The sequence below is a fragment of the Cnephaeus nilssonii genome, assembly GCF_951640355.1.
Source record: "Cnephaeus nilssonii genome assembly, chromosome: 13".
In the NCBI taxonomy this organism is placed as follows: domain Eukaryota; kingdom Metazoa; phylum Chordata; class Mammalia; order Chiroptera; family Vespertilionidae; genus Cnephaeus; species Cnephaeus nilssonii.
In genome coordinates, this window is record NC_137084.1 from 15,889,573 (window position 1) to 15,907,427 (window position 17,855).

A 17,855-nucleotide genomic window follows, 5' to 3' on the forward strand; every position below is an offset into this window, starting at 1 on the left:
AAGTCAACCTATCTCATATTTGGACTTCCTCCTTTCCTGTTGCCTTCCATTTTTCCAACATTATTGTCTTTTCCTAACAATTCTGCCTTCTCATGATATGCCTGAAGTATTACTACCCCTCACATAGGCATTAATAAATGTTTGATGCATGAATGAGTGAACTTGTCCATAGTCTACAATGCCCTGCTTGCTCAGGCCCCTGCCCACTTATTTAGCCTCATCATACACCAGCTTCCTTTTGCTCTCTGCTCTTCAGATGCACTGGCCTTTCCCTAGACCCTCTTAAGTGCTAGGCTTTATCCTGCCACAGGGCCTTTGCACAGGCTCCTTCCTCTCTCTCTGAAGTCCCTCACACTCCACCCCATTGACCTGGTTAACTTCTCCAGCTCCAGCTCTCAGCTTGGCCACCACTCTCTCCAGGAAGCCTTTCCCTGACCTGGACTGGGTCAATTCCATCTCACACTCTCACAGCATCACACATTTTCATTTTTCGTGCTCTTCTTCTATGAACTCTGGTCGCCCCCACTACACCCTAAGTTTCATGAGGACTAAGAAAGGGTCACTGCGTCATTGAGGAGAGGGCAGTTCCACACCCCCAAGCACAGTTCTGACACATCATATATGCTCAATAAACATAACTGAGGGGAGAGGAAGGAAGATAGCTACCCTTTTCACCTGCTTTCCTTTAGAAATCTATAAACATTATTTCTTATGGAGTGGGTTAAGGGGGCCCTTTGTATGAATAAGCATGTTGACTGTGACATAAACATACAGAATCCCTTAGTTCTTAAAGCCTGTCTCTATGAAGCTATTCTTCTCCATCCTCCAAGCAGGGTTTCCCAGCGTGTGTTAGTCAGAAATAAGCTCCAGAGGCAGTGAACACAGCTGCACTCACGTGGAAGTGGGAGATGAACGGTTACTGGTTACTGGGAGGTTGTCGGTCAAATAGCGTGGACAGTACAGGGATCACCTCTGCTCACTGTGATTTGTCCTGCTGGTCCCAGACTCTGGCTGGTCAGTTGCTCTTTATTTTTTTCCTTCTGGGTCTGCTGCTTCCCCACCCCTCTGGCCTCTCCCTTTCCTTCTGACGTTGCCTTAAGCACCACCCCACCCCCCACCCCCGATTTCTTTTTTAGGTGTTTTTTCCACGGTGGTCTAACGGCCTCTCCATTCCTTCCTGCACCACCGGTGCTTGATGGTAACCTGGACAAGTATCTGAGCATCTGCATGTTTCCGAGGATGCAGCAATGTTTTCTGCTGGCGTTAACAAAGGGTGCTAGCGAAGCATCAGTCCCATGAAGAGACAGCCACACACCTGAGTTATCTGTACACTGTGCCAGAGGAGAAACTGGGAAGGGAAGATGTGATAGGGATTAATGGACACAGATGTAGGGGCTGCATTGTGTTTCCAAGAGCCTCGTGTTTCCAGTGGGTATGTGCTCATTTCCTTGAAATAATCTATGCTAATTTCTTGATGAAAAATTCATACTGTCTTCCATGTTGCTAAGCAACCAGCCCAAACATGTCTACTATATAAATGTCTCTGGGAGGCCCTGGGTTGCACCCAGTGCCTGAAGCCTGGTGGGCGTAAGAGGCAGCAAAGCAAATCCAAAGCTTTTGGGAAAGGTTTCTGAAGCTCATGGGGATACAATTAATATGTTCAAGTGCTTAGTACAGTGCCGGGCACATAAAAAGAACTCAATAAATGTGAGCTATACTATCACTACTTTGTATTTCTCTATGGAAATGGGATCTATTTCTTGTTTGTTTGTTTATATGAACAGAAGACTACTGGCCAGAAGACCAGCTGAGGAATGAATCCTTTTAAAGGGTAAGATTCCATGGCGGTGAGACCTCACAGCAGCCCAGAGTCAAGTCAGTTCCAGGAGTGGGGTCTGCAATTCGTGGAGCCTCCTGTGATACCTGAGGTGCAGGGGAGGCCTCAGCAGAGCAGCCAACCAGAACTGGCGAAAGTTCTACTTTGGGCTGAAGGTGGCATGCCCATTTCCATGGCCCCCGTACCTCCCAGGAACACGCTTCCTGGCAATTGCTGGCTTCATTGTCTGTCTCCCCACGTATCAGAAAGAACATATGCCTGTCTTTTCATTGCTGTAGCACAGTGCTTAGCATTAACCTTTAATGCTCATTAACTTTTAATGAATGAACTTATTATTAGCTAATGAAATGCAGCATCTGGGCTCTGGTCCATCCTCACACTGACGAGTAGGAGTTCAGACAAGTGGTCCGAATGTTGCTCCAATGGTCTAAGGAAGCAGAGAATAGGTGGGAGGGTTGATAGGGCCACACGCATGGCCGTGAGGCCCCATCCCCGGGAGGAGCTGCGGAAAGCAGCCAGGCCAGGGACGTAGTGTGCAACTAACCACAAAAAGGAGGGCCACGGCTCTGGATTATGGCCCCAAAGTCCTCCTGGTAATAAAAATATTGGTTGATATGAAATTAATGTTCACAAACATTATGTCACAATATGACGAAATTTAACAAATGCTATACTGAAATGTAACTCCCGAGAGAGACGTACAATCATAAAGGTAGAGCCGTTCTTTCATAAAGTGAACACACTCCTGTGTAACCAGTTCCTGGGTCAAGAGGCGGAGCTTATATAAACAAAAGCCCAGAAACACTCTCCCATCCCCAGCCATGACCAGCCCCCAATAACAGCACCGTGAATCAATTGGCTTGATTTCAAGTCTTGTGGAAACGGAAACTTAAAAATATGCACTCCTTGGTGTCTTCCCTCTCTTATTTGGTGGGTGTCACAATATGATGATGATTTAAGTCAAATACGTTGAAGAGTTATCATGTGCCTAGCCTCACACTAGACAGTGTCAGGGATACAACAAAAATTAAAGATACACTCCCTGATTTTGGAGAAAAAGGCTCCACTACACATAGTATATTGTTCAATACAAATTTAGCACTTATTTATATTATTTCACAAAAACCCGGAAGCAATCTATTAGTGTTTGCCACAATATGAATGCTTGTGTCCCCTTAAAATTCATATGTTGAAACCTAACCTCCATGTGGTGAAGAGGTGGGGCCTTTAGGAGGTAACTAGGTCTTGAGGGTGGAGCCCTCAGAAATAGGATTAGTGCCCTCATAAAAGCAGCTCAAGAGAGCTCCCTTGTCCCTTCTGCCATATGAGGTTACAGTGAAAAGTCCAGAAAGCAGGCTCCCACCCAACACGAAATTTGCAAAAGCTTTGATCTTGGACCTCCCAGCCTCCAGAACTGTGAGAAATCAATTTATGTTGCTTATAAGCCACCCAGTCTGTGGTCTTCTGTTTTAGCGGCCCAAACGGACTCACATAGTATTCCATCCAAAGCCACTTCAGTCTTCCTTACTCTGTAGGAAGGGAGGTAGGATTTCAGTTGGTAGTAATCGGCAGTGGGGGATGGTAGAGGTTGATAGAAACGGCCTGGGGAGGCTGCTGATGGGCCCAGCAGCCTGAATAAAGCCTCTGACCACATGTGAGCTCCCATGTGACAGCACCAAGGTCAGCCTGGGGACCTCTGCCACGCATGTCAGAAGAGTCACCGAAGGGTACAAGGTAAGTAAGCACTGTGTCGGGAGAAACACTGACGCTGAAAAGGAAGCTTTCTGAAAACTTCAGAACCCAACTCCCGCTGAGTGCTGGGTGTCCAGGATAGTGAGCAGCAGTAAACGAGCAGTTCTCCCCACTCGCTCTTTAGTGATTTAGGTCAGCCCAAAAGAGGGCTACCTCTGAACGGACCCAGAGATGTGGTGAGTCCAGACAAGGGTGAAAAGGAAATTCCGGGAGCAGGAACCAACGAGTCTGGCTGCCTCTCTCTGACAGCTTCAGAAGCAGCAGCGAAGGGAAGATGATCACACACACACACACACACACACACACCCTGTTCTGCCTCTCTGCTCTGTCTCCTTGCTCAAGCTGACCCATCACATCACTACACAATAACCAAGCTTTGGAAGCGGGGCTGACCACAGTGGGGGAGTTCCTGCCGGACCCCGAGAGGGTGTCGTAGTGACACTGAATTCCTGTGCCTCCCAACAGACTGCCCGTGGTGAGGCTGAGGGATTGTCTGAGGAGGCAGAATAAAGGGTCCAGAACGGGTATTTCAGAAAAGCAAAGAACCACTGACGCTGGCTGAAGGCATGAAAGGCGATGCATGACCGAGGGCTTCCACCGTCTCCCACCTCCTCAGCAGGATCCTGGCCCGCTTTTCACCTGTGGATTCCTTCGGCTGCCTGGAGGAGCCTGGGAACACTTCTTCCAAATGTGTGAAAAAGCTGAATATAAAAGATATGAGGCTACAGAGGGACATCTAATCACATCAATTTGTGAAACAGTTCTATGTGTGCCTCCTTATTCACTCAGTAAGTAATAGGATCAAGCAGGAGATTTAATAAGTACCATGATTTAGAATTAGGCATGCGCATAATGACATTGTGAAGTCTCTGCAGCAGCCACGGTGTGCTCTGAAGCTGTCTGCGGTCTCCTGTCTGGGGGACGAAGTCACTGATACTGTTAACACTCCCGTGCTATGTTGTTTATATTCCGACTTACAGGAAGTGCTAGCTTTCAGTTAGAGGCTAGTGAAAATAACGATGTAAGGTTTTCCTCTCCAAGACCCCGAGCCCTTTAAATTCTATCACAGACCCCTTGGGAGGGGGCGGGAAGGAAGGTCTAGGGACCTGAGGTTAAGAACTCCTGGAGAACCTCAAATTTCTTTTCACCATCACTACAAACTGCAGCTTCATCCAACCACTCGGGGCCAGACATCAGATTCCCAGGCATGGCCTGCAAATCCAAGGACATTTTCTAGCAAGCACAATCAGTGACTATGGAGACATGGCAGTCATCCCGTATCCTTCATACATCCCAGTCCTCAGTGACTATGGGAATCTAGAACCTTCTTCCCAGCCCCATACCCTCTCTTCAAAGAACATCCTCAGAAACCCTTCCCCAACCCTCCCCCCTTGTCAACATGTGCCATGTCCACTACCCTGCTGTCACCTGCCACCCCAACACCACCTCCATCATTTCCTTTGAAATGTCAACTGTGCTGTCTTTTGTCTGTTTACTCTATCTGGGTCATGGCTGACTCAGCCTGAGCACAATGGCAGGCAAACCAACACTGAACTCTCAGCGTCACCACATTCACACCCGAAGGTTCAGCCCCAGCTTGCCCCAATCCTTGTCACGTGGGAGGGAACCAGGTGAGGGGATGTGGATGGATGGGTCTCATGTACCCACCAATGTTTCATGCGCCCATGCTGAGCTAGCACCAGTTAGCAAAGGCCTGGTGCCTGCATGCACATGTGGAGAAATCAGACAATATCCCACAGGGCTGGACACTGAGATGCATTTATTTGTCAACAGTTTCCTATTGAGCACCTACTGGGTTCCAGATACAGAGTAGGTGCTGGAAAGAAATATGTAAGTAAGCAGATATGAAAGATCGCATCCAATTGTCACAAGTGCTATAAAAGAATGTGGACGGGACATAGGCAATAGGGTAGTGGGGGAGGGGGTGCTTTATTATGTGTGGCAGTAGATAAAGTCCTCCCTGAGAACGTAAAATTTGAACAGAAAGAGACTTAAGGAGAACACGGAGCCATCTGTGTGAAAAGCCAGAGGGAAACAGGAGGGGTTGGTGTCTTTAAGAGGGATCACAATTCCAGACTGCCCATGCAAGGAGGAGCTGGCATGAGTTTGGCTGGTGAGGTAGCTGCCAGATCAAGCTAAGGGAGTGGCGTGGAATGCTAACAGCATAGACTCCAGAATCCGGCTCTAAAACTTCTCTAGCTGTGTGACCTTGGGGAAGTCACTTACCCTATCTGAGCCTTAGCTTCCTCATCTTTAAACTGGGATCAACATATGTGTCCCTCATTGAGTTGCTAAATGCCTTAAGTGGAAAGTGCTTAGAACAGTGCCCAGTGCACAGTACGTGCCCTGCAAGGGGCTGCTCTGACGTGCTCCACACTCGGTGAGCAGCGGTGGGGGATTGACAGCTGGGAGAGGGACGCTCTGTTTGTCTTTAACGGATTATTGGCCATTGTGGGGGTCATCAATAAGATGGAAGAGTTGGAAGGGATCCCAGGGCTCATTCACTACAACCCCTTCCCCGTGGTCCTCCCTGAGGAGGGGAGGGGCTGTGCCTGCAGAGCCACGGGGCGCTGGGCTGGAGAGAAGGTTGAGAGGCAGCAGGCCACAACTCCTGGAGAAGGGCACATCAACCCCCGCTCCCCGCTGCCCCAGGAGGGAGCCCACGCCTGCCACTTCCAGGTGATCTCCACGCTCACACCCGCTGCCCAGCTGGCTTCCATTCCTGCCAGTGTCAGTGTCACTTTGATTGGAACGTCAGTGCCTCAAGGACAGCAGCCATTTCCTCCCACTCCCACTACAGTGGCTGACACAGGCCCCACGCAACTACGACTCAGAGCTTTTGAATAATTGATGGAAAGGAAAGTGGAATTGTAGCATGGTAGTGCCACTCCTGGACTCAGCTCTATAAGGAATCCAAGGGCCCTGGAAGGCCTTAAGTCATGGCCCTGCCCAGGCCAGCCTTCCTCAAACACTCCAGCCAGACTCTCTCCTCCGATCCCCAGAGGACATTTTGCTTTCCCACCTTGGGATGCATCCCGGGGTTCACAGCCTATGCGGGGGGGGGGGGGGGGGGGGGGGGGGGGCTCCTTCCAAACCGCTTCCCAGGGCCCTGGTGCCGCACTGATCCGTGGGGACCCCACTTATTTCCTGCCCAAAGGGCCTGTGGAGACAAGCCAGTGCAGAGGATAAAAGCCCTCCTGTCTCCAGGGACATCTTCAGATACATCTGGAGGGCGGGTTGGGGGAGGGGGGCAACAGCAAGCCCCTCAGGCTGGGCTGGAGCTGAGGGCTGCTGGGTGAGGCCAGACTCCTCAGTCCTCTCCACATTCACATTCCTGGTCCAGCTGACCCCTCTGCAGCACCCCCTCGCCCCAACCTGTGCAGCAGCCCTTCCCCTCTGGTTTGGGGTGATTTCCCTTCTCAGCTTTGTGAGTGTTCTCCCTACACCAGCCCATGATCCCCCCTTCCCCCACCTTCTCTTCCCTCTCACTGTCCCCTTCCTCCTCTCCCCAGTTCTGCAAGCTTCTCATTCTCCACATTTCCTCTGTCTCCTTCCCACCTTCCCCACGTCCCCTCCCATCTTCCCCTCCACGCACATTCCCCACCCAGACTCCCTCTCCGCGCTCCTCCCGCCCCCACGCTCCCCTCCAAGCCCCCCACATTCCACTCCCAGCCCCAATTCCTATCCAAGTCCCCTTCCCCACTCCTTCCCATTCCCTCCCCCTTAGCCCTGGCTGTCCCCATTCCTCTCCCCGTCCCCCAAGTCCAAGTCTCTCACCGCCTAATTACAACCCCCCGCCGACCCCAGCCCGGCCTCGGCCCCTCAGCGAGGCCCGCCGCCCCCGCTCCCTGCCCCGCGCTGTGGCGCACAGCAGAACCGCGACGCCGGCTCCCGCACCCCAGGTCCCTGCCGCTGCACCGCCGAGACCCCGCCTCTCCCGGGGAGGCCCAGGCGCCGCCCGCTCACCTGTTGGGCGGGCTGGAGTACGCCGGGTCTCGCCTTCTCCGGGTCGGGGTCCCGGTCCCGCTGCAGCACCCCCTTCTTGGGGTGCATGTGCCGGCACAGGCAGGTGACCCCGCACAGAGCGAGGATGCTGGTGGCCGTGCCCAGCGTGGCGCCCAGCGCAATCACGGGCACCGACAGCACCATGGTGCCCGCTCCCGGCCCGGCGCGGGCTCAGTCCGCCTCCGCGCACCTGTCCAGGCTGGCCCGCCCCGCCGCCCACCGCCGCCCGCCGCCAGGCAGCTCGGCTCCGGCGCCAGCAGCTCTCCCGCCACCGGAGGGGCGGGGAGGGCGGGCGGCTGCGAGGACGTCAGAGGAGGGGCCAGCTGAGCCCGCCGTGGCGCCCGCACTCAGCACCGCGTTGACGCGAGCACCCTTCCCGCCAACACGTGACCGGACCCCCCACCCCAGCAGCCGGAGCCTTCAAGTGGCAGGAAGCTTAGGATGGTCTCAGGCCTTTGCTGGCGCCTGAAGCGTGAAGACGTTGTGCCCGAGAAGGGCGCAGTCACACTGCTGCGGGTGAGAACCGCGCTCCCACGCGTCCCTGGCTCCTTCTGGGTGGGTGCCTCTGGCCCTCTGTTCACTCTCTGGTGAGGACACAAGCACCCAGAGCTGGAGGCCCCGTCTCAGGAACTTGAACTTGCCAGAGGCAAGCGGCGGGTGGGAGGCATTGGTTCAGTGGTCGGCAAACTGCGGCTCGCGAGCCACATGCGGCTCTTTGGCCCCTTGAGTATGGCTCTTGCACAAAATACCACGGCCTGGGCGAGTCTATTTTGAAGAAGTGGCGTTAGAAAAAGTTTAAGTTTAAAAATTTGGCTCTCAAAAGAAATTTCAATCGTTGTACTGTTGATATTTGGCTCTGTTGACTAATGAGTTTGGCGACCACTGGCTTCTGGTGAAGGTGATTGGCCTGATTCTAGTAACACCTGCATCTCCTTTAGCACCCAACCAACCGGCAATTCACCTTTGTTATCTAATGTGATCAGCAGGACTTCTCAAGTCCACTTACTGATGAGGAGACTGAGGCCCAGAGGGGAGGTGGGGCAGCTAGAAAAATCCTGTCCTCCTGAACCTAAACTCAGGTTTGCGGGTTCAAGTCCACCCCTTACACTCAGAGGAAGGATTTGTCTCAGAAGAACAAGGCACATCAAGTGCAGCAGCCAGGAGTCCACACTTGAGCGGAGGGGGAGATAAAAGCAGGATGCTTTATGGGGAGATTAGAACTCTGGGCATGAGGAGGATTGTCTTAGATCCCAGGACAGCGTTGTGCTGTGCGGTGTTTTTCATCATGTGGAGTGGCTGATTCCGCAAGTCTTTTTGCAGTGAGTGGCTGAGATCTGGGCATGCTGGGCACCTGTGCTGTGGGTGTGCTGGGCACGTGTGAGAAGGCAACGCCATCCACAATAGGGCTCTCAATTTCCCACGAAGATGACAACTCCCCAAACTGATAGCTCCAGCCAGACCTTTCCGGCTGAGCGGCAGCAGTGACCACCACCTGGTGCCTCCCGGTGCTCCAGGGACCTACCCCTGCCTAATAAACCACTGCCAGGGTTAGGGGTGCAGACCCCCCCACACACACACAGTTGAAAATCCTCATGTAACGTTTGACTCCCCCAAAACTTTACTCCCTAATAGCCTACTATGGACTGGAAGCCTTACCATTCACATAAACAATCAACATGTGTTTTGTATGTTACATGTACTATGTACGACATTCTTACAATAAAGTCAGCTAGAAAAAATAAAATGTTACTAAGAAAATCATAAGGAAGAGAACGTACATTTATTGGAAAACATACACATGTATGTGGACCCATGCAGTTCAGCAGTCCAAACTCATTTCAAGGGGCCACTGTATTTTGTTTCTTCTCATGATTTTGTGGGCTGACTGGGATCAGCTGGGCGGTTTTCCTGCTGCGCATGGTGTCTTCTTGGGCTGCAGTCCGCTGGGCTGGCATGTCCAAGATGGCAGACCACATGGGGAGCACTGGTGCTGACTGCCGCAGAGCACAACTGGGCCGTGGGCCATGGGCCGTTGTACTTTGATTCTCGCCCACGTGGCTAGAGCTTCTAACAGTGTGTCAGCCAGGTTCCAAGTGGAAGCAGGGGCTTCCAGTTCTCTTGAGGTTTGTGTTCAGAAGTTCTAGAACATGGTTTCTTTGGTCAAAGCAATAGTCTCCCTCTAATCCTTTCCCTACAGGACATCTAAAAAGGAATTTTCTGAAATGCAAAGCTTACACTGTCACTCACATATACGAACAGAAATTCTCCAGAGATAAACTCAAGAGCCTCCAGTTAGATCCAAAGCCCTTTGTGACATGGTCCCTGCCAATTCCTTCTGACTCTCCTCTGCACACTTCCCAGCATGCCCTGGAGCCCTAACCACTCCCAGGGACTGGGGTTTCATTCAGTGAATTAGTGTCTTTAGAGCCAGCCGTGGGTGCATACAGTAGGCACTCAGTAACTGCTGAAAGGATGAATGACTCACATGATCATCTTATGCAAGACTTCCAGTGAGTTGGAAGGAGTCCCATTTGCTAAATAGCTCCATTTGATTAAATTGATTCTTCCAAGTATTTATTTTGTGCCTGCTGTATGCCAGGCACATTTGCCTACTGAGCTGCATTTGCTGCCAACGGTGAAGCCAAAGCTGGTGGTCCCTGGTGGTAGACTTAGCATTCTCTCTCATAAGAGCTTCCCCGGGAGGTTTTCTTGGCTCCTGGGCCTGGCAATGCAAAGTGTTCTGGGGGAATAAGAGGTTTAATTAATGTTGTCAGTCCAGATCTCCCATGCCTGAGCTGATCCTCTGGGAGACCTCAGTGCCATGTAGCAGGATCCAGGGTGGGGGTGAGGGGAAGGATGAAGAGCACTTAATATCAGACATTGTCTGATAGGGATCAGACAGCTGTCATGTGGTCCATTGTTACTATGGTTACTAGGATGACAGTGACTATCAGTGCCCTTCATCTTTAACAGGAAGAGGGACCCCAGCCCAAGAAGAACAGCTTGCCTTTTGCCTCTTTCACACACAGTGAACCCGTGGCAGGGCTAAGGTAGACCTCAGGACGTTTGAACCCAGTTAAGTCATCAGGACTCTAGGTCACCTTGGCTACATCAGAGATGCAATTTTTTGCCTCTTGGTTATTGAAATTCAGGCAGTAGCTCCTTAATGACAGCTCTCTAAGAAAAGGCATCAGGGGGTCCCTTTGAAAAACTAGGTTATCTTTATTGAGAAAGGCGGTTGACAGAATCAGCCACGTGGAACAGTTGAGACAGTCTAAGGAGGAGGCCTGAAAATAATTGGAAATGCTGGGGCCACCAGACTACAAGGGCAGACAGGGCAGAAAGATTGGGGAACCTTCTGATAAAATGTCACCATTGTTATTTAGATCAATAATTTACTTATTGGATGATTAAATACACTGAGTAGTCACTCTGAATTTCCAAGATATTAAAATACATTTATCTGAGGAAAGTGTTTCAAATATACAAGGTTCTCTTATTTAGCAAGCATTTATATCTGCCTGCATATCATGCTAGTCAGGAAGGGAAAAAAAATACACAAGCAGAACTGAATTTTGACATGGGGAGGATTTCAGAGATCACTTTCATTTTACCAATAGGGAAACAGGCCCAGAGAGATTGTGGCTTGCCAAAGGATAGGAGTGAATGGTAGAGCTGGGAATGTCTTGTAGGTGAGGGTAGATTGCGTTCTGCTGCAGTAACAACCTCAAACTCTCAGGGATTAACTCAGTAAAAAGTGTATCTTGCTCCTATCACAGTTTAAGGAGGGTCTGGGACTCCCGTGGGCATCTCATCTTATCTCAGGAATCTGGACTTCTGCTGTCTTGTGTCCCCTCTCCTCCCTGCCATGCAAATTGAAGAGAGAGCGCAATTGAGGACCACTTGTGCCATGGCTGCAAACAGAGTTCATAGTTTCCACCCCATCACATTGGTCAGAATTTGGTAACAAAACAAATCTAACAAAAGAAACCGGGAAATACAGAGAAACGTGAGCAAAAGCAGCATCTGCCTCAGAAGTCAATGCTGAGGACTTCTTGCCTAGTGCATGTTTCTAACTCATCCATGAAGTCAACAAGGTTTCTGAGTTTCTTCCATGTACCAAGCATTGTGCTGAGTGACGCAAACATCGTGAGCAAAACCAGGCATGATCCCTCTCGTCATGCAGTTTACATTCCCGTGGAGAAGATGGACAGTAATCATTCATCACACTAATACATGTGACATTACAACTGTGATACTAGCCAAGAAGAACAGGTTCAGGGCTGGGATTTAACCTCTTCTGACACCAAGGAAGGCTTCCCAGAGGAGGTAGCAGTTGGACTGGAGTTTAAGAGAATAACATTAACTCAGCAAAGAAGAAAAAAAGAGTATCCCAGGCCAAGATGCAGTCAGTGTGCGCGGGCAGCAGTGTGCTGCAACCAGCTCTCAGGGGGAGGCATGGGGGATGGATTTTTAGCAGTTGTTGATTTCTCTCGTGTAAATAAATTGACACCACAGTCAATTTCCAGCTACCAACAAATTCCTGAATATTTACCAGTGGGCTCTGTGAGCTGGTAGGAGCCACCTCCAGCACACAAATGGGAGAAACTCTGTGAGATGAGCCTGAAGGAGAGGCAGGAGCCAGACCACAGGGCCTGTAGGCCATAATGGAAGACCATTGGGTGTTTTCAGATGGGTTGCATATGATCAGATTTGTGTCTTGAAAAGACACCCCCCACCCCTGGCTTCAGTATTGAGAACATATTGGAGAGGGACAAGGTGGACACTGGTGGACTAGAGAGGAGGTCAGAGCAGGCCTCCAGGAGAGGGAGGCCACACTTCCCTAAAGACATGGATAGCTATATGACGAGCTGAAATTGTTGCTGGCATGAGGACAGGCCAGGTGTGGTGGGCAAGTCCCTTTCTTTCTCGGCTGACCTCCACTTTTCAGCTCTGTGCTATCACTCTCTCATTTGATGACTCCGTGGTTCTCCAACCTGGACCACTAACTGGAGGTTCCCCAAGTCCTGGGCCTTCCCAAAGGCAGGGTGTGAAGGAGGAAGCTGCCCCAGATACAGGGCTGGGTATCCTAGGTCCCCAACAGAGTGACGCAGACCCAGGAATGCTGAGACACTGGCCATAGGGCCAGGAGGGAAGGTGCTCGAATGAGGCCCCGGAGTGAGGCCATTGTAACCCTAACCCACAGTGCCCATCCCAGAAGCAGAGCTGCACTGGCAGTGCATCACAGACACGTGACTAAGCCCACTGCAAGCGGAACCACCCAGCCGAGTCCCCGAAGAGCCAACCACAGAATTAGATGGATTTAAATAATGATAGTCCGGCTGTCATAGGATTACTGTGAGTGTATGCAAGGCACCCAGCACTGGGCCTGGTACCCAGAAGTTGCACAATGAATGGCTTTGATTATTGTCCTGAGTTCCGAAAGGCAGCATCGCCAAGCATTTCCAGTAATGCCTAGTGGGTACACGAGCCCATTAGTAGTTGTGTACAAATCAATCTTGGGGACCCCAACACTAAAGAATAGCGTAGCAGCTCTCTGATCCAACCTCCTCTGAACCAACTTTCCAGACTGGCCCATGCTCTCCATTCCTGGTGCCCACAGCCGATGAGACCTCATGGCCAGCAGGCCTCTCTCTAGTGGCCTTCAGCCTTTCTCTCCTTCCAGTTAAGTTGTGTGCTCACTTAAGGCTCATTGTGTCTGTCTCCAAGGCTTTTCATACCAGGAAATCTCATGATTCGATTATATATTTTCATTAGCTAACATGTCAACTAATGAACTAGAAGTACAAAGGAGAGTGAGTTCTATAAAAACTAAGGGGAGCACTTTGGAAAGACCCAGAAATGTATGTTGCTGTTAGAACTTCTGTTAAAATAGGTCTGAGCAAGTGATCTGTGAAAGGTTGGGAAGAATCATAAAATTCTAGGATCCGGCCATCAGATGCTAGGCAGGTGTCTCTGAGGTCTCCTCTGCTGTAAAGAAAGTGAGACTGGATGTCACAGACGATGCATCGTGGTGTGTACAGAGGAAAAGGCGCTTAGAAGTGCTTCCTGCATGTCAGGCAGGGCTCTGGGCATTCTGTCTGTGCCAATATGTTTAACAAACTTTAAGAAAGATGGGGCAGAGCTCTAATCAGCAAGAGGTGGGAAAACAATGACAACTATGATTTAGATTAAAGGGAAAATTCTTAAGGTGTGTCTGTCACTTAAAACTTGTTATGGAAGGTACACAGATCAATAACTAGAGCTAATGGATTTTCACATAGTGACCGTACCTGTCTGTCTGGCACCCAGACCAAGAAACAGAACAATACTCACACCCCAGAAATTCTCCATGCATTGTTTCCTAGAGTCCCCATTGTAGCCAGAATTTTTATATGAGCTGAGTAGCCCTGGTTCCCATAGCGTCAGACTTAAGCAAGCTTCCCAGGGGATGCTCCTCTAGGGTAGGGTAGAAGATCCCCTTGTGCCGCCCTGCAAATGGGAGAATGCTGCCACCTAGAGGAGAGAGGGGGAAATGGGCCCTCCCCTCCTGGTCTCTGCTTCTGGCATCACCTTTTTATGAGGCCTTCTCTGCCTTCTGTCCTTCACCTCATCACTCCCTGGCCCCCTTTCTTGCCTTACTTTTAACATTACTTAATAGTCCATATAATTTCCCTTACCGATCTTGTTTGTCTTGTTGGTGGCCTGAGTCTCCCTTTTGGAATACAGGCCCTAGGAAGGCAGGAATATGGGTCTATGTCATCCACTGGTGTTTCCCAGCCCTAGAGCAGTGCCTAGCACATAATAGCACCTCCGTAAGTATGTCCGGTGCACAGACAGGAGTCCTGACTCTGTCCCGCAACCCTACCTCATGGACCTTAACCCGAGCCCTAATGCTCTGTTGTACCCTCATGCAACCTGAGGGAGATGCATGAAAACCACTGGCAGAGTTTAAACTGCTCCAGGGTGGGGAGAGCAGGAGAAGCTCTGACTGGAGCTCCTGCACCGTGGACTGTGTCGTAGCCTGGCCAGTGGTCAGGCAAGCTGGAAAGCAGTTCCGTGCAGCTGTCAAGCCAGCGCACATCCGGGTCTTACCAGGGAACTGGCTAGGTGGCTTGTGGCAAAGGACTTTAATCTTGGAGAAGCTCAGTTTTGCCATCTGACAATGGACAGAATTAAGTAATATAATAGTGTGAAGTGCTCAGCTCAATGTCTGGCAGGTGGTAAGTGCTGGATTGTTGGAAATTCCATTGTTTTGAAATGTTAGGGCTGAAAGGAAAACTAGAGGTCATAGGGTCCAGGGGAAGCCTTTTTCATGGTTGTTATTAAAAAAACATCTCCCCCCCCCCTCTGGTCTTATGTGGAAATTTGACTTGTAAACAAAAGACAAGCTGCTCTGGTGGGAGGGGCTGTGGGAGGAAGAATCATCTGGGGCCCCCTCATCACCAAGCCCTCTCTCCCTACCTCACACACACCACACACCTCTAAGGCGCTCCGGAGCCACTCCCAAGCATCTATGAAGCCATTGATGGTGGTTGACACCCTCATTTTACAGTCGGGGACACCAAGGTCCAGAGAGGAGAGGGGCCTTGCCCAGGTCCCATCGATGCTGCGGCCAAGCTCCCAGACCTTCTCTCTGCCACCGCCCAGACCTCTCACCGGTTTCCTTGGCTGGTCAGTGCAGGCCCTAGGGGTCCTCATGAGGGGTGATCGTCCTTCCCCTCACTCGGATCACGGTGCGCTTCCAGGCAGTAGCACATTGAGAAGAAGTTTCAGTGGCAAAATCAGCTGGTGACTTTGAGGCTCTCTTTAGGCAGCGCCAGGGCCAATCACAGAGCAGACCCCGAAGGGGGTTTGGGGAATAACTGAGAAAATGGAATCGAATAATCTGTCAAAAGTATTTTGAAGGTTTCTAAGTGCCAACTAAATGACAAGGTGTTTATTGTCATCAACATTATCATCACACGTTATAGTAATCAACAGGCTTGGAAGTGATTCTGATTAGGAGGAGAAGAATTAATTCTATGAATAAAACACCATGAACAAAAATGACAAAATGCCCATTTCGGGCCTCTAGAGAGGCTGATCTCAGCAACTCACTTAATAGCTGTGGCTAGTTGCTTAACTTCTTTTAAGCCTCAGTTTCTTCATCTATCATATGGGGCAAGGGTGGTTAATATTGAGGTTGTCATGTAAGGAAAAAATAATGTTAATGGCAACAAAATAATATTAGCTCTGGTTAGCTGGGTCCTGATGGCAAACATTGGAACGCGGAACTTGTCTAAGACCCTTCCTATAGTGAACCTCATGTTAAATGTATTGTTGGGGGAGAGGGGAGGGTGTGTGTGTGTGTGTGTGTGTGTGTGTGTGTGTGTGTGTGTGTCTTCTCCGGGACACATTTGGCAATGTCCGTAGACATTTTTGGCGGTCACAATTGGGAGAAGGAAAGTTGCTACTAGCATCCAACTGGTAAAGGATGGAGACGCTGCTAATGATCCTGCCATGCACAGGACAGCCACCACTCTCCAACAAAACATCACCCAGCCCCAGATGGCAATAGTGCCGTGGTTAGGAGCCTCTGTCCTGGTTAGAATATAAGCTGCATAGGGGCGGGGGCTGCTTCTTCTGGTCACTGCTGTATCCCAGACCACAGCAAAGTTCTCAGTCCACAGTAAATACTGAATGAATGATTGACATGAATGAATGACAATCAATGTTCTCAGTGGGTAGAGATGTCTGTGGAGCTGGGTGAACACGTGATTTGGCTGCAGACCCGTTCCCCTGCCTGAGGAGTCATCAAACCCCAAAGAAAGGCTCCCCAGCCTGGGTGGGGTAAGAGGGCTTGGGTAGGGTGCGCTACGGAGGCAGGGTCCCTCTGTGGGTGGGATCGTGAATCCGGGTTCATGCCGTCTGCAACAGGCATAGCATTCTAGCAAAGTATTCAGAAAATTCACACAGCAGCCACCCAGGGTGGCGAATCCCCTCAGTCTCTCGGAGGCAGGGTCCATGGGAGTCCTCTTAAATTGAAGTGAAAGCTAGTGCTTTAACCACGATTCAAATGCGTGCATATCTACAGGCACGCAGGAGACTTCAGCCAGTTATTTTGTCACCAGCAACTCTGAGCCGTCCTGGCAGGGGCTGGAGGTGATGCTAGGGTTGCTTTGCAAAGCACTTAGGGCAAATCCTCTGGAGTCTGCTGAGTCCAGCAACTACTTTGGTTCTTTAAAAATGTGATTACTTTCTGCCCTAGAAAGTGTACCTCCCAGCATTTCTGCAGTGTTGAGAAGAGAATCCACATCAGCGAATTCCAGCAACCCCCTAACCCTGGCCCAGCATCCCCTTTGTGGAACCAAGCAGGCAGAGGGCCTGGGTCCTCCCAGCCCCGACATCTCCTCCTTCTAATTCCGGGCTCCTCCCGCAGAGCAGTGAGACCCAGTACACTGTGTGGGTGCAAGGCAGAGACTCAGGGTGCTGTCTAGGAAACCACATTCTCATCAGCCTCCTCACAAGCCCACATCTCAGTGGCTGGTGGGGGCCTCCAAGTGGGGCCCAGAGCACCATTCTGTCAAGTAACATCAGGGATTTTCATGCTGGTAGTGGGGTCTCATTTGAGTTTTTCCAGGATTAAGTTCGAGCTGGTACCTCCAGGCTTTGGAAAGTGCAAAGTAAGCTTTGAGATCAAGATATGCATGCACTCACTTCCCTTTTAGCAAACCATTCAAAAGTAAGCTGCATTTGAATCATGGTTAAAACACTAAATTTCAATTCAACAGAAAAAAAAATGAAATTGAGGCTCTGCTCAATGAATTTCTGATCTTCAGATAAATGCTCTTGCTATAAGATATTAATTTAAAAGAATTTTTAAGATGAAAAATGTGAGTGGAAAAAATTAGTGATTTGGGTTTTCAAACCGTATGTTTTAATTTGAAGCAGAATAGATTAATGCCCTTCTAACAGCCTGTGAACACCCCTTGGTCACCAGCCCACTCCCTCCTGGTGCCTATGGGTCTGGTTAATGAGCATAAAGCAAAGGCCACCTGGACCCCCATCCTGGTTCCGATGACTGTTCCCCGTGTGGCTTTTCCACTGAGCAGGGGTCAGAGTGGCGACCTTGCTCAGAGGGTAGGCCCTCCTGCACACACTCCCCTCTACGCTGCAGCTTCCATGGCCTCCGGTGGGCTTAATCCAGTTGTGTGCTTTCCCACCAAGTGGCTTGCTTGCCATCCACCTCAAGCAAGAG

The 17,855-nt window shown here is 50.4% G+C and overlaps 1 protein-coding gene across 1 annotated transcript in view; it reads right to left on the reverse strand.

Annotated features, from left to right (window-relative positions):
- SYT13 (synaptotagmin 13) overlaps nucleotides 1-7,816 on the reverse strand; it is a 34,877-nt gene extending 27,061 nt beyond the window's left edge. The window contains exon 1 of the mRNA XM_079789500.1: nucleotides 7,577-7,816. Within this exon, the coding sequence (XP_079645626.1) occupies nucleotides 7,577-7,759 (183 nt within the window). The 5' untranslated portion in view covers nucleotides 7,760-7,816. The remainder of the gene's footprint in view (nucleotides 1-7,576) is intronic.
- Between the last annotated feature and the right edge of the window lie 10,039 nt (nucleotides 7,817-17,855).